The sequence below is a fragment of the Oncorhynchus gorbuscha genome, linkage group LG19 (assembly GCF_021184085.1).
Source record: "Oncorhynchus gorbuscha isolate QuinsamMale2020 ecotype Even-year linkage group LG19, OgorEven_v1.0, whole genome shotgun sequence".
In the NCBI taxonomy this organism is placed as follows: Eukaryota; Metazoa; Chordata; class Actinopteri; order Salmoniformes; family Salmonidae; genus Oncorhynchus; species Oncorhynchus gorbuscha.
The window spans coordinates 17,896,350-17,910,382 of NC_060191.1; the positions used below are offsets into that span (position 1 = coordinate 17,896,350).

At 42.6% G+C, this 14,033-nt stretch overlaps 1 protein-coding gene across 1 annotated transcript; it reads left to right on the forward strand.

Annotated features, from left to right (window-relative positions):
- Positions 1 to 666: 666 nt before the first annotated feature.
- Positions 667 to 12,401, forward strand: LOC124004680 (annexin A2-like). The gene is made up of 13 exons (XM_046313371.1): positions 667 to 790; positions 6,798 to 6,864; positions 7,050 to 7,152; positions 7,330 to 7,424; positions 7,596 to 7,709; positions 8,266 to 8,356; positions 8,615 to 8,694; positions 9,151 to 9,210; positions 9,318 to 9,408; positions 9,510 to 9,605; positions 9,947 to 10,005; positions 11,319 to 11,429; positions 11,532 to 12,401. Exons 2-13 carry the CDS (start codon positions 6,817 to 6,819, stop codon positions 11,592 to 11,594), a joined length of 1,011 nt encoding a protein of 336 aa, XP_046169327.1. The 5' UTR covers positions 667 to 790; positions 6,798 to 6,816; the 3' UTR covers positions 11,595 to 12,401.
- Positions 12,402 to 14,033: the final 1,632 nt, after the last annotated feature.

A 14,033-nucleotide genomic window follows, 5' to 3' on the forward strand; every position in this document is an offset into this window, starting at 1 on the left:
GACTTTTTATTATTTTTTTATTTGACTTACAATTATTTTAATTTTGTGTGCTGTTTATAAATCTTACATAAATCTAGTGTCTTGGAAGTTGTTATTGGCGCGCGTGCATGCGTGCGTGTGTGTGTTGGGAGGGGGTCGCCCTCTGACAGGTGTGTAACATTCTCTGTGTGTGTGTGACAGTGTGTCTGATATCCAACTTCCCACTAGAAAGTACTGGATACACAAGTGATTTTATTATAGCTCCATCTATCTTACCATGTATTGGGTTTACTCCAGGTTTTATCCATTTCCTATCAGATCGGTGAACTGAACTAATGGCCAGGTAGGCTTATTGCACTTAAGGAAAAACCACAGAAATGTCACATGTGAACACATGAATGTGTTCCAAAAACACATGCTTTCATGTGATCTTATGTGAAGTTAATGTGATGACAACATGTGATAACGTGAAACTACCCATCTGAAAAAACGTGATCATACGTGAAGTGTTCCAAAAACACGTTTTCACATTTGAAATTGAATGTGAAATCATGTGATTTTCCACATGTGAAATCATGTGAGTTTTTTTGTAAGGGAGTCCAAAGCCAGGAATTTCTACAGCCAAGATAGCCTACCTATCAATAGAGACACGCCCATGGTTATAAAAGAAATGAGTGAGTGCTTCAAGTCCAGCATAGCTATATCCTATCTGTCCGACAGCAGCCACACCCTGTTGTCTTAGAAATAGATTAAAACGTCAAGTCATTTCAGAGACCTCTCCTGTCAAGCGGATACGAAACGGTCCTATCAGGTGCGTTTCATTTCATTATGCTGTATAATGGCATACATTGTTGGGGAAATATATATATTTTTAACAATATAAATCTTTGATTTATGCAGTTCGTAATTGTGATTAATTTTGGAAAACGATATGGTGATAAGCCACAACAAAAAATTGGTTTCCCTGCGTTTTTTCACATGGAGGAATCTCAGGAATTAGTGGTGGGCGAGACTGTTGTGGGCAACATCACCAGAGACGAGAGGAATTTAGTCTGTAGAGTCAGGTCGGGGGACTATTTTCTTGCTCTGGCCAGATGTTGAGTTTTGTGATACGCAAGCAGAAATGACACAACGCCGACATTTAATTTGTATATCAAAATCAAATCAAATCAAATCAAATTTATTTATATAGCCCTTCGTACATCAGCTGATATCTCAAAGTGCTGTACAGAAACCCAGCCTAAAACCCCAAACAGCAAACAATGCAGGTGTAAAAGCACGGTGGCTAGGAAAAACTCCCTAGAAAGGCCAAAACCTAGGAAGAAACCTAGAGAGGAACCGGGCTATGTGGGGTGGCCAGTCCTCTTCTGGCTGTGCCGGGTAGAGATTATAACAGAACATGACCAAGATGTTCAAATGTTCATAAATGACCAGCATGGTCAAATAATAATAAGGCAGAACAGTTGAAACTGGAGCAGCAGCACAGTCAGATGGACTGGGGACAGCAAGGAGCCATCATGTCAGGTAGTCCTGGGGCACGGTCCTAGGGCTCAGGTCCTCCGAGAGAGAGAAAGAAAGAGAGAATTAGAGAGAGCATATGTGGGGTGGCCAGTCCTCTTCTGGCTGTGCCAGGTGGAGATTATAACAGAACGTGGCCAAGATGTTCAAATGTTCATAAATGACCAGCATGGTTGAATAATAGTAAGGCAGAACAGTTGAAACTGGAGCAGGAGCATGGCCAGGTGGACTGGGGACAGCAAGGAGTCCTCATGTCAGGTAGTCCTGGGACATGGTCCTAGGGCCCAGGCCAGTTGAAACTGGAGCAGCAGCATGGCCAGGTGGACTGGGGACAGCAAGGAGTCATCATGTCAGGTAGTCCTGGGGCATGGTTCTAGGGCTCAGGTCCTCCGAGAGAGAGAAAGAAAGAGAGAAGGAGAGAATTAGAGAACGCACACTTAGATTTACACAGGACACCGAATAGGACAGGAGAAGTACTCCAGATAAACAAACTGACCCTAGCCCCCGACACATAAACTACTGCAGCATAAATACTGGAGGCTGAGACAGGAGGGGTCAGGAGACACTGTGGCCCCATCCGAGGACACCCCGGACAGGGCCAAACAGGAAGGATATAACCCCACCCACTTTGCCAAAGCACAGCCCCCACACCACTAGAGGGAAATCTTCAACCACCAACTTACCATCCTGAGACAAGGCCGAGTATAGCCCACAAAGATCTCCGACACGGTACAACCCAAGGGGTGGGGGGGGAACCCAGACAGGCCGACCACAACAGTGAATCAACCCACCCAGGTGACGCATCCCCCCCCAGTATAGAAGAGTATTAGGTCCAAGTGAAGAAAACAAAGAGCAAGTGGTGGCGTTATTTGGATTATATTTGTTTTGCAAGCTAGTACTTAAAAAAAAGTAAAAATAGTTATAGAATAAAGTGGCAAAATTTCGTGAATAAAGTGGCAATATTTATAGAATAACGTCGCAGTTGTATTTCAAGATGAATGTAGGGGATTTGGTTGGGTGCGGTGGGTTTGGTGTCGAGGCATGCAGGTGTGTGTGTGGGCGGTAAAAAGTCGGGGCAAAACAAACAAATGGCCATCAATTTAATTATAATGCACTGGTTCAAACAGGCGTCACTGTCACACGGGTATCAATCTAATGATCTAATAACTCGCACGAACAAGCACGCACACACACACACACCAAGTATCCCTCTGCCTCTTTCAGACTATGCATACACTTCAGAATCCATGGTGCGATATGAGAAACAAAACAACTTTCTTGGCACTGTCACTAAACGCGAAGAGAACTGGGGTTGAGTCCCTATAGCCTTTTCTCCGAATTCGCTACGTTCTGCTGTGTAGCCTAGGGGAAAACCTTGCAAAAATCTGTGCATAATGGGAACTATTAACGACTTTATCCATGGTACTTTACTAATGGTACTATTTCCTCCTTATGACAACCATATTTCTAACGATAAGCTAGTAGGCTACAGTATCACACTCAATAAAACGAATTGTATTGGGATCCTGGGTACCAGGGGCTATGCGTGTGTCTGTGTCCAATATCAAACTGCTCTCCAAATTCGCTACAACACCGCTATTTCCAGCAAACTATAAATCTATAGCGGCCCATTAGAGTACCGTAATCTTATAATACAGTGGGCAAGTGAAAGTAAATGATAGGCCTATCCAACGGCTGCGGGAGGAATGGAAAATGAAGCCAAGGTTTTACGCAAGTGTCTGTGGGAGGAGGCAACTGAAGGACATCTCATGCATGTGTAACGGCTGTGAAACGGCTGGTGGTGCGCGCTAAATAGCGTTTCAAATCGGTGACGTCACTTGCTCAGAGACCTAGAAGTAGTGGTTCCCCTTGAGCGTTGGGAGCGATGCTTCGTGGGTGACTGTTGTTGACGAGTGCAGAGGGTCCCTGGATCGCGCCCGGGTATAATATAAATAATAATATATGCCATTTAGCAGACGCTTTTATCCAAAGCGACTTACAGTCATGTGTGCATACATTCTACATATGGGTGGTCCCGGGGATCGAACCCACTACCCTGGCGTTACAAGCGCCGGTATGGGCGATGGGACGGTCTAAAGTTATACTGCTACACATGCAAACCAGCTAATCTGAGGCACTGTTTGAATATATTCATGGTTGGATTCTTTCTTTCTAGAAATAGTCATTTGTCTAAATGTAGGCCTATATAATACATTATGATAGGCTATAAAGAAATCATCACTGATCTGACATTACTTGTTTGGTAGCCTAGCATAATATCTCCTTTCACTATCCATCTATCCGTGATGTTTTCAATGATGGGAGGAATGAATAATGCATATCCCAAAACAGAGACATCATCTCCGTTATAGGCTATCTGTCTCAGCTATACCGCCAATTTAGGCTACAACTTGTTCACTTTATAGAGGCTAGAGGCTAGACCTGTTGGTTGTTAGATTATAATAATGGAACGTAAAATTACTGTCGCAGACGGGGCTTTCCCAAAACTCTGCCCCGTTGCTATGCACGGTCCATGACAGGGGTTTGGCCTACTTATAATAATATGTTTTGTATGTGCTAAAAGAGAAAGGATTTCCTTGTTATTAAAGCCAATTCTAAAGTATAGTTTCACCAGGTCATCTAACTGCGGGCAATTCAATGGTGGCACGCACAGCAACAGGGAGTCACCGAGACATTATTCTCAAAATATGGACCCTTTATTTTCAAAATATTGCCACTTAATTTTCGAAATTTAATTTCGACTTTATTCTCGAAATATTGCCATTTTATTCTCGAAATATTCCACTTTTAAAAAAATACTATAGTGAAAAATAAAAATACAAGTATCACCAGTTAGCTTCACTTGTTCCTAATACTCTTCCGTACGTTTGCGACACTAGAGGGCAATGAAGTAAAGTATATTGGATGGACTTCACCAACCATTGTGGCCCTGTTCAAAAACTCTTTCTATTTCCTCCCTCCTTTCCTTTGGTAATCATTGATTTGTTTGTGAATTGATACATGAAGACAATATTTCTATTGCATAAAATATCTAATGTCTGTAGTTTGGGTACCTGATTTATCAATGGTAAATGTATCAATGCAGAGTTGGACAACTGGACTGCGGGACAGTGGATTCGCATTGATACGTGAATCTGAATTTTGTTATCATGGTATCCGGGAATTATCATGAATAAATCCTTGCTAATGTGGCCGATGTGAAATGGCTAGCTCGTTAGCGGTGGTGCACGCTAATAGTGTTTCAGTCGGTGACGTCACTAGCTCTGAGACCAAGAAGTAGTTGTTCCGCGTCTTTTGTGGAGCAATGGGTAACGATGCTTCGTGAGTGACTGTGGTTGACATTTGAAATATTTGAAATATTTGTATACATATTTTATATACAGTTGAAGTCGGAAGTTTACATACACTTAGGTAGGAATCATTAGAACTCGTTTTTCACTCCACAAATTTCTTTTTAACAAACTATAGTTTTGGCAAGTCGGTTAGGACATCTACTTTGTGCATGACACATGTCATTTTTCCAACAATTGTTTACAGACAATTAGTTTACAGATGATTTACAGTTTACTGATTATTTCACTTATATTTCACTGTATCACAATTCCAGTGGGTCAGAAGTCTACATACACTAAGTTGACTGTGCCTTCAAACAGCTTGGAAAATTCCAGAAAATTATGTCATGGCTTTAGAAGCTAATTGACAACATTTGAGTCAATTGGAGGTGTACCTGTGGATGTATTTCAAAGCCTACCTTCAAACTCAGTTCCTCTTTGCTTGACATCATGGGAAAATCAAAATGAATCAGCCAAGACCTCAGAAAAACAATTGTAGACCTCCACAAGTCTGGTTCATCCTTGGGAGTAATTTCCAAACGTCTGAAGGTACCACGTTCATCTGTACAAACAATAGTACACAAGTATAAACACCATGAGACCACGCAGTCCTCGTACCGCTCAGGATGGAGACGAGTTCTGTCTTCTAGAGATGAACGTACTTTGGTGCGAAAAGTGCAAATCAATCCCAGAACAACAGCAAAGGACCTTGTGAAGATGCTGGAGGGAACAGGTACAAAGTATTTATCCACAGTAAACCGTCCTATATCGACATAACCTGAAATGCTGCTCAGCAAGGAAGAAGCCACTGCTCCAAAACCGCCATAAAAAAGCCAGACTACAGTTTGCACATTTTTTATTTATTTTACCTTTATTTAACCAGGCAAGTCAGTTAAGAACATATTCTTATTTTCAATGACGGCCTGGGAACAGTGGGTTAACTGCCTGTTCAGGGGCAGAACGACAGATTTTGTACCTTGTCAGCTCGGGGGGTTTGAACTAGCAACCTTCCGGTTACTAGTCCACCGCTCTAACCACTAGGCTACGCTGCTGCCCCAGGGATAGGGACAAAGATTGTACTTTTTGGAGAAATGTCCTTTGGTCTGATGAAACAAAAATAGAACTGTTTGGCCATAATGACCATTGTTATGTTTGGAGGAAAAAGGGGGAGGTTGCAAGCCGAAGAACACCATCCCAACCATGAAGCACGAGGGTGGCAGCATCATGTTGTGTCGGTTCTTTGCTGCAGGAGGGACTGGTGCACTTCACAAAATAGATGGCATCATGAGGTAGGAAAATTATGTGGAAATATTGAAGCAACATCTCAAGACATCAGTCAGGAAGTTAAAGCTTGGTCGCAAATGGGTCTTCCAAATGGACAATGACCCCAAGCATACTTCCAAAGTTATGGCTCAAGGACAACAAAGTCAAGGTATTGGAGTGGCCATCACAAAGCCCTGACCTCAATTCTATAGAAAATTTGTGGCCAGAACTGAAAAAGTATATGCGAGCAAGGAGGCCTACAAACCTGACTCAGTTACACCAGCTCTGTCAGGAGAAATGGGCCAAAATTCATCCAACTTATTGTGGGAAGCTTGTGGAAGGCTACACAAAAAAATTGACCCAAGTTAAACAATTTAAAAGGCAATGCTACCAAATACTAATTGAGTGTATGTCAACTTCTGACCCACTTGGAATGTGATGAAAGAAATAAAAGCTGAAATAAATCATTTTCTCTTCTATTATTCTGACATGTCACATTCTTAAAATAAAGTGGTGATCCTAACTGACCTAAGACAGGGACTTTTTACTGGGATTAAATGTCAGGAATTGTGAAAAACTGAGTTTAAATGTATTTCACTCAGGTGTATGTAAACTTCGGGCTTCAACTGTATATATTACATGTCAAATTACCCCAACACTAATTATGCCTAATCTCAATTTTAGTTACTCTGTCACTCCCATCATGGAAGCTCTGCTGAAGTCTATGCATAATACCTCTCCCAAAGCAAATGTAAGTGAACCAACATCTCCTTAGTCTGAAGAAACTTTCTCCTCATCTCCTCTCCTTCATCTGGACTAAACTAAAAAGATAGAATGGCTAAACGCAACATGACGGAAGCTGGACAGTAAATATCAGTGATAGAGGTTTACTGTAGTGACTTAGTGACACCACCCCCTCTCCCCTGTCTTGTCCAGTCTCATGAGATGTGGTGGGGTACACTGGGCACTGTGCGACCCTTCCCCAACTTCAACTCAGAGAAGGATGCCCGCGAAATTCAAACTGCCTTGGAGAGCAAAGGTACTATTCAAGGATGGAATGTCCGCTAATGAAGTAAATCACCTACCATAGCTCATTGAAAACAATTTGTTGCCTGAGAAATTCATCAATCTGATAGTGTGAATGTTTGAAGTAGTTAGTATCATACATACATATTGGATGAGGTATTCAAAATATGTGTGTGTGTGAATGTATTAGCCAGTGACGTGAACACTCTGGTGAGAATCTTGACCAATCGAAACAATGCTCAGAGACAGAGCATCGCAGAGTCCTACCATAACCTCACAAAGAAGGTAACTATAACTACCTGTTTGAAACACTATGTGGATCTGTCAGCCTAACACTTGTGGATCTGTCAGCCTACCTATTGACTACTTTTACATCTATAAGGGGACTGTGGGAAGGGATGTGATATATGGCATTGGAACCCAGCCCAACAGTCTCTATCTACCCCTCCTCTGTAGGAGTTGTGTCCTGCCCTGAAGAAAGCTCTGTCAGGGGGGCTGGAGCAACTCATGCTGGGGCTGATGATGACCCCCTCTCAGTTTGACGCCCATCGCCTCAGACAGTCCATGGAAGTGAGAGCAGATCACATGTTATTTCAATGATCATTGTAATAAGCATGTAATATATGTTAATTGTATTTTTAGGTGTGTAATTACTGTATGTACTGTAATGTGGTTTGAATGAATGTGTGGGTCTTTGTGTATGGTGTGTGTGTCAATGAATCAGTGTTGTAGTACTCAAGCCCAGGACTCGGACTTGACTCAGACTCAAGTCACGATTTTCATGACTCGTGACTCAACTCGAACTCGATCAGTGGTGACTTGGACTCGGCCAGTTGTGACGTTGTCAGAAAATCTCTCTTTTGCATAATTTAACAACATCAAATGTTAGATAGCTGTATTATCTATTTAGCCTTACAAATGTGCAACACTGTAATGATATTTCACTTGGAAATGGTTTGACAGCTACTGTTAGCACACCAAGTGACTCGTGACTCGAGTATAAAGGACTTAGACTTCGACTCGGACTCGAACACTAGGGATTCGGGACTTCACTTGGACTCAAGATTTAGTGACTTGGCTACATCACTGGAACGAATCATTTTAAATGTGTAATTGTTTGCTTCAGGGTATTGGTACAGATGAAGAGAGTCTATTGGCTGTGTTGTGTACCAAATCACCACAGCAGCTTAAAGATGCCACTATTGCCTACAAACAGGGTGAGAATTACTGTCTTTGGGTAACACACATGCACTCTTGCAAATATTTGCACACACACACACACACACACACACACACACACACACACACACACACACACACACACACACACACACACACACACACACACACACACACACACACACACACACACACACACACACACACACACACACACACACACACACACACACACACACACACACACACACACACACAGAGTGCCCTACTGTAGTCTTATTCTGCTTTGTTAACAGAGTTTGGACGTTACTTGGAGAATGATCTTATCAGTGAGACTAGTAAAGACTTCACTAAGCTGGTACTGGCCATACTCAAGGTACTGCCACACTTCTTTTCGCAGATTCTCGTTCCGGTCTTAGACTTGGTTGTCTCAATATTGCAATCTACGTAGAGTTCACTAAGAAAAAAAAGGTGCTATCTAGAACCTAAATGGGTTCTTCGGCTGTCCCCATAGGAGAACCGTTTGAAGAACCCTTTTTGGTTCCATGTAGAAGACTTTCGGTTCCAGGTAGAACCCTTTCCACAGAGGGTTTTACATGGAACCCAAAAAGGGTTCTACCTAGAACCAAAAGGGTTCTCTTCTGGGGACAGCCGAAAAACCCATTTGGAACCCTTTTTTCTAAGAGGGAATACTATATAGCCATAGTAAGTTAGAGTGCCTTGTCAAGTTTTCACCCCCCTGCACAGAGTAAGCTGTATAGTTCAGTCAGTGAAAAATAATGTCCTAATTTGAACTAATTGAAAGGTGCCATTTGTGCTTTAATACCAACAGAAGGAGGAGCTGAATTCAAAGGAGATGGTTGATTATCAGCTCATTGACCAGGATGTTAAGGTGAGTGTTCTTCCTCAAAGCCCCAAATTACCTCCAGAAAGTTCCTCCAATTAGGCAGTACTCTTGATATCCTTTGTGTGTGTGTGTGTGTGTGTTTGTGTGTGTAGGCTCTGAATGATGCTGTGAATGGTAAGAAAAAGGACCCAGCCCCCTGGATTCAGGTGTTAACCACGAGAGACTCAAACCATCTCAACAGAGGTAACAAACAAATCTCTCTTTTATCCGTTCGCTTGTCTCTCTTCCTGGCCCTAGTATGGCTGTAGCCTCCATTACCACCCTCCACACTCTCTATCTCTCAGTGCTATCCAGGTTGGAGGATCTGAGAGGGGAGACTGTGGATAAAACAGTACAGAGTCACTTCTCTGGGGACCTGAGGCTTGGCTTCCGCACTCTGGGTAAGACATCGCCTCGTTCAATTATTTTGTTGTTTGTTTGTATTTTACCTTTATTTAACCAGGCAAGTCAGTTAAAGAACAAATTCTTATTTTCAATGATGGCCTAGGAACAGTTGGTTAACTTCCTTGTTCAGGGGCAGAACGACAGATTTTTACCTTGTCAGCTCGGGGAGTCGATCTTGCAACCTTTCAGTTACTAGTCCAACTCTCTAACCATTAGGTTACCTGCCGCCCCACAATTGCTCTGTGCTAGACTAACTTTCAACTTCTTCAAATGCTCATGTGTGTTTGTCACAGTATGACAAACATTAACAGTATTTATTGATTATTTCCATCTGTAGTTGGCTCCATCCCAAGCATTCCTTTGTTCCTGGCCCAGCGGCTACACAGCAACATTAAGGTAAGTTTAATTTCATATGATGGTCTACTCCACATTCTGTTACTATGACTCTACTCCAGACTCACACTGGCTACATGACTATTCGTGTTGTGCGGTGTGTCGTGGAAATTTCCTGTATTTACCAAATCATGAGAGCAAACCACACACAAGTCAGAGTTGGTTATCACAAAGTCCATCTTTAATTATATGAGCTCCATCACAACCCTGTGACTCTCAGATCAATTCAGTGTCTATAAATGAATTCTCTGAGAGTCCCTTACACATTGCAACTGAGATCCTTTATAGCAAAGTCACACATAGCCAGACAGCATTTGTCATGCAGGTGAATGAGGACCCAAAAGCGACTTGGCGAAAACAGAGTCTTTAATCCAGTAAAGTAATTCTACAATCATAAGACATAATTCCACTCGTAATGACGAGAACAGACTGGAGACTCGATCAAGAACTGCAGGTTGCCTCGGGAAGGCACTTGAACGTAGCAGACTCAGACACCTGCTCACCACGCAGCATCTGAGGGAAACACGACACGACAGGGCGATACACAGACACAGCACGGTGAACAATAGACAAGGATCCGACAGGACAGGAACGGAAAACAAGGGAAGAAATAGGGACTCTAATCAGGGGAAAAGATAAGGAACAGGTGTGGGAAGACTAAATGATTGATTAGGGGAATAGGAACAGCTGGGAGCAGGAACGGAACGATAGAGAGAAGAGAGAGAGGAAGGGAGAGAGAAAAAGGGGAACGAACCTAAAAAGACCAGCAGGGGGAAAACGAACAGAAGGAAAAGCAAAATGACAAGATAATATAAGACAAAACATGACAGCATTGGCCATAATTTATCGTTCAGCTTTGTCTCCTAAACTATGCTCTTTTCTCAAACTCAGAACCATAAACCAATCCTTATATCAACAGGCATATATCAAATCCACCTCCTTGACAAGATCACAGAGACACATTGACTGGCACACAGACATTGTGGAGCCAAGAGATACACGCTTGACCTCTCCCCGGCCCAAATAACTTAGTCTTGACAGAGACCAGATAACTGCAAACCCCGGCCACAGTATTATACAAAAATAAACATTCTGATGAGAAGTAACTTACAAACATATGACGAATACAAAACATCTTACCTATGTTACCAACTAATTCTGATTATTCCCCAACAGGTGTAGTTGGCAAGTGTAGTAGGCATTACAATCTTGTAAGACTATCGATTTCTGTGCCTTTGTGTCAGGTCTTGAGGCAGAGTCTTCTGTAAACCAGGTTCATTCAAATTGTGTATGTTTATTGTGTATGTGTCCTGCAGAAAGGCAGTTTAGTGCAGGGGATTCTTATCAGCCACAGTGAAGAGGACCTCCTCTGTGTGAGAATCGAGTATCGCAAACTGACCAACATTTCACTCTACTCTACATTGCAGGTGAAAACATATGCACCCACACCAATACATTGAATATTCATTCTGGAAGGTTTGTAGTTTGTAACTCTGTCATAACTACGTCCCACTCTCTCACACCCACAGAAAGAATACAAAGGGGAGATGCAGCAGGCTCTCCTAGCCTTGTGTCGATCTGAAGACCTGTAAAGGAAGAATTCATTTTAACCTACACACAGTATTGTCACACTGGTATAAAGGGATCGGGAGACAGGTGCAGGAATGCGTAATAGTTTTTTTTTAAAATCCAAATTACAGCGTGCCATCTACAGGCACAGCGGCGGCGACCAAACAAACACTATACAAAACACAGGGTTGAGACCCAAACAAAAGAGCGAGGAGTACCTTGAATAAATACACAATCACACAATGATTATCACACGGGACGAGACCCCTAATCATCTGCACAATATACGTGGCACGAAATCCAAAACAACACAGCACAGGTACTCACACGACCAACGGACATTGGAACAATAAACGACAGGACAATGGTGAACAAAGGGCACACTTATACAATTACTAATCAACTGGGAATAGGGACCAGGTGTGCGGAATGACAGTTCTGGAGGGATCTGTGACAAGTACATATGATTTCCGTTGTTGTAACCTAATAACTGGTATTATGTCACTCCATTAAACAATTTACATGTCTTTGATATTTCAGCACATTTTGCCATAATTTGACCAAGTCTATTTCACCCATAGTGCTAACCATTATGAAGTGGTAATTTGCCTTAAAGTAAACGAATTTCAAACATCTCACACCTTTGTTTCTACTTCTATGAATATCATCTAGTGTGTGTGCGAGTTGGTGGGGAACAGGGCCCAGGCGTTTCATATTCTAAGTGTCTCTCTCCCTCTGTTTGTCCTAATCCCAGGTCAATGTCAGCCAGGAAGTATTAATATCCCTCAAGCATCTCAGACTCCCCTCATCCCCTCCCCACCCTCCCACCATGACCAAGGGCTGCCTGGGCCTATGGATTGTCAATCAGTAAAAATAGAAGCACTTCCTCTTTCATCCTATGGCAGTGTTTTCCCTACCATTATATAGACAAGGCACCCCGCCCCCCAATTATGATGTTGCCACTCCGAAGCTCCACAAGAGGTGTCACCTGATTCAATCGGTTTTAATCAGATGTGATTGTAATGTCTGCTTCCAACTCACACTCTCAAACACGTAGATCCCCTGAACGCAGCTCACTTTCCACCCCACTTTCCAGCTCACACTCTCAAACACATAGATCCCCTGAATGCAGCTCACTCTACAGATCCCAATTACCTGAATTCTGATCACCTATTCACACACCTGTATGTCATTATCACACACTATTTAGTTCAGTTCTTTGCACCCCATTACTGTGAGGTATTGTTTGTTTTGTGACACTTCTATTAGGAGCTCTGTTTTCCCATAATGTAATCCTCCCGTGTATGATAGTTTTTGCCTGCCTCACTAACGACACCTTTTGCCTGTTCCCTGCCTGTACCTTAGCCTATTTCCTGTTATCAACCTATTTCCCGATCTCCCGGACGACTTTACTAGCCTTTTCCCTGCCTGTACTGTTGCCCTTTTGGACCCCTGTGTATGACCTTCTGCCTGCCCCTGGACCCAGCCACCTGCCTCCTCCTGTGGTATTTTACAATAAACACCTGCGGTGCCCTGCGCTTGAAACCAGCTCTCTGTCTCCTATCATGTTCATTACAGTGATGTTGGCAGCCTTGGATTTTTGAGACAAAGTGTTTGGATCCTATGAAGAGATGCATCAAAAACCACATGTAACTGTTCCTTAATAATGCAACTTTGAACTTGTACAAAGTTGAAAACAATAAATAACAGAAGTTCGTTTTAAACATAAAAGGTTTGACAGCTGACTGGATCATGAAAAGAAACACTGGTTTGTTTCACGTGATGGGTCCCAGGCAAATTCCAAAAGCTTAGTTGGGGTCACATCATTAAAAAGTTGGTGAACCACTGGCTAATTTTGTGTGCGTGCGTGTGTGTGCAATGTCCAGCTATTGAAAAGGGACACCTTGACAGTGAATGAATGTCTGTCAGGATTTCCGCTTTGTCAACCAACAGTAAATTGTCTCCCCCCTCCACATTGAATGAGCTCACCTTTGAGACCATGTACATTCTATATCAGGGACTGTCCTACTTACGCCATTTGATTCTTGTCCATTTTTTGGTCTCACCTTCCTCCACATTTCTTTAATCTCCATTCCCCCGACTGATTTACAACTTACAATGACTGTGGTTTCTAAACTGGGAGACATTTATTAGTAGTAGTTCATATTTGGGGGTGGACTTTAAGAGGGGATGTTTCATGTCCATAGTAGCAATAACAGTGTGTGTGTGTTTGTGTGTGTTTGTGTAAGAGGGATAGTTAGAGTGGGAACACATTGTGCATGTGTGTGTCAGAGAGAAAGTGTGTGTGAGCGTTTGAGATAGATTTTGACAGACACACGGAGTTGAATAATAGGTTTAGAGGCCTTGGTCAGTGGAGGAGTCTTAAAATAGGTTGGAGGAGCGGCATAGGAGGTGGGAGTTGCCAACCTTTCCATCAAGTATAAAGCCACCCACCGTATGAT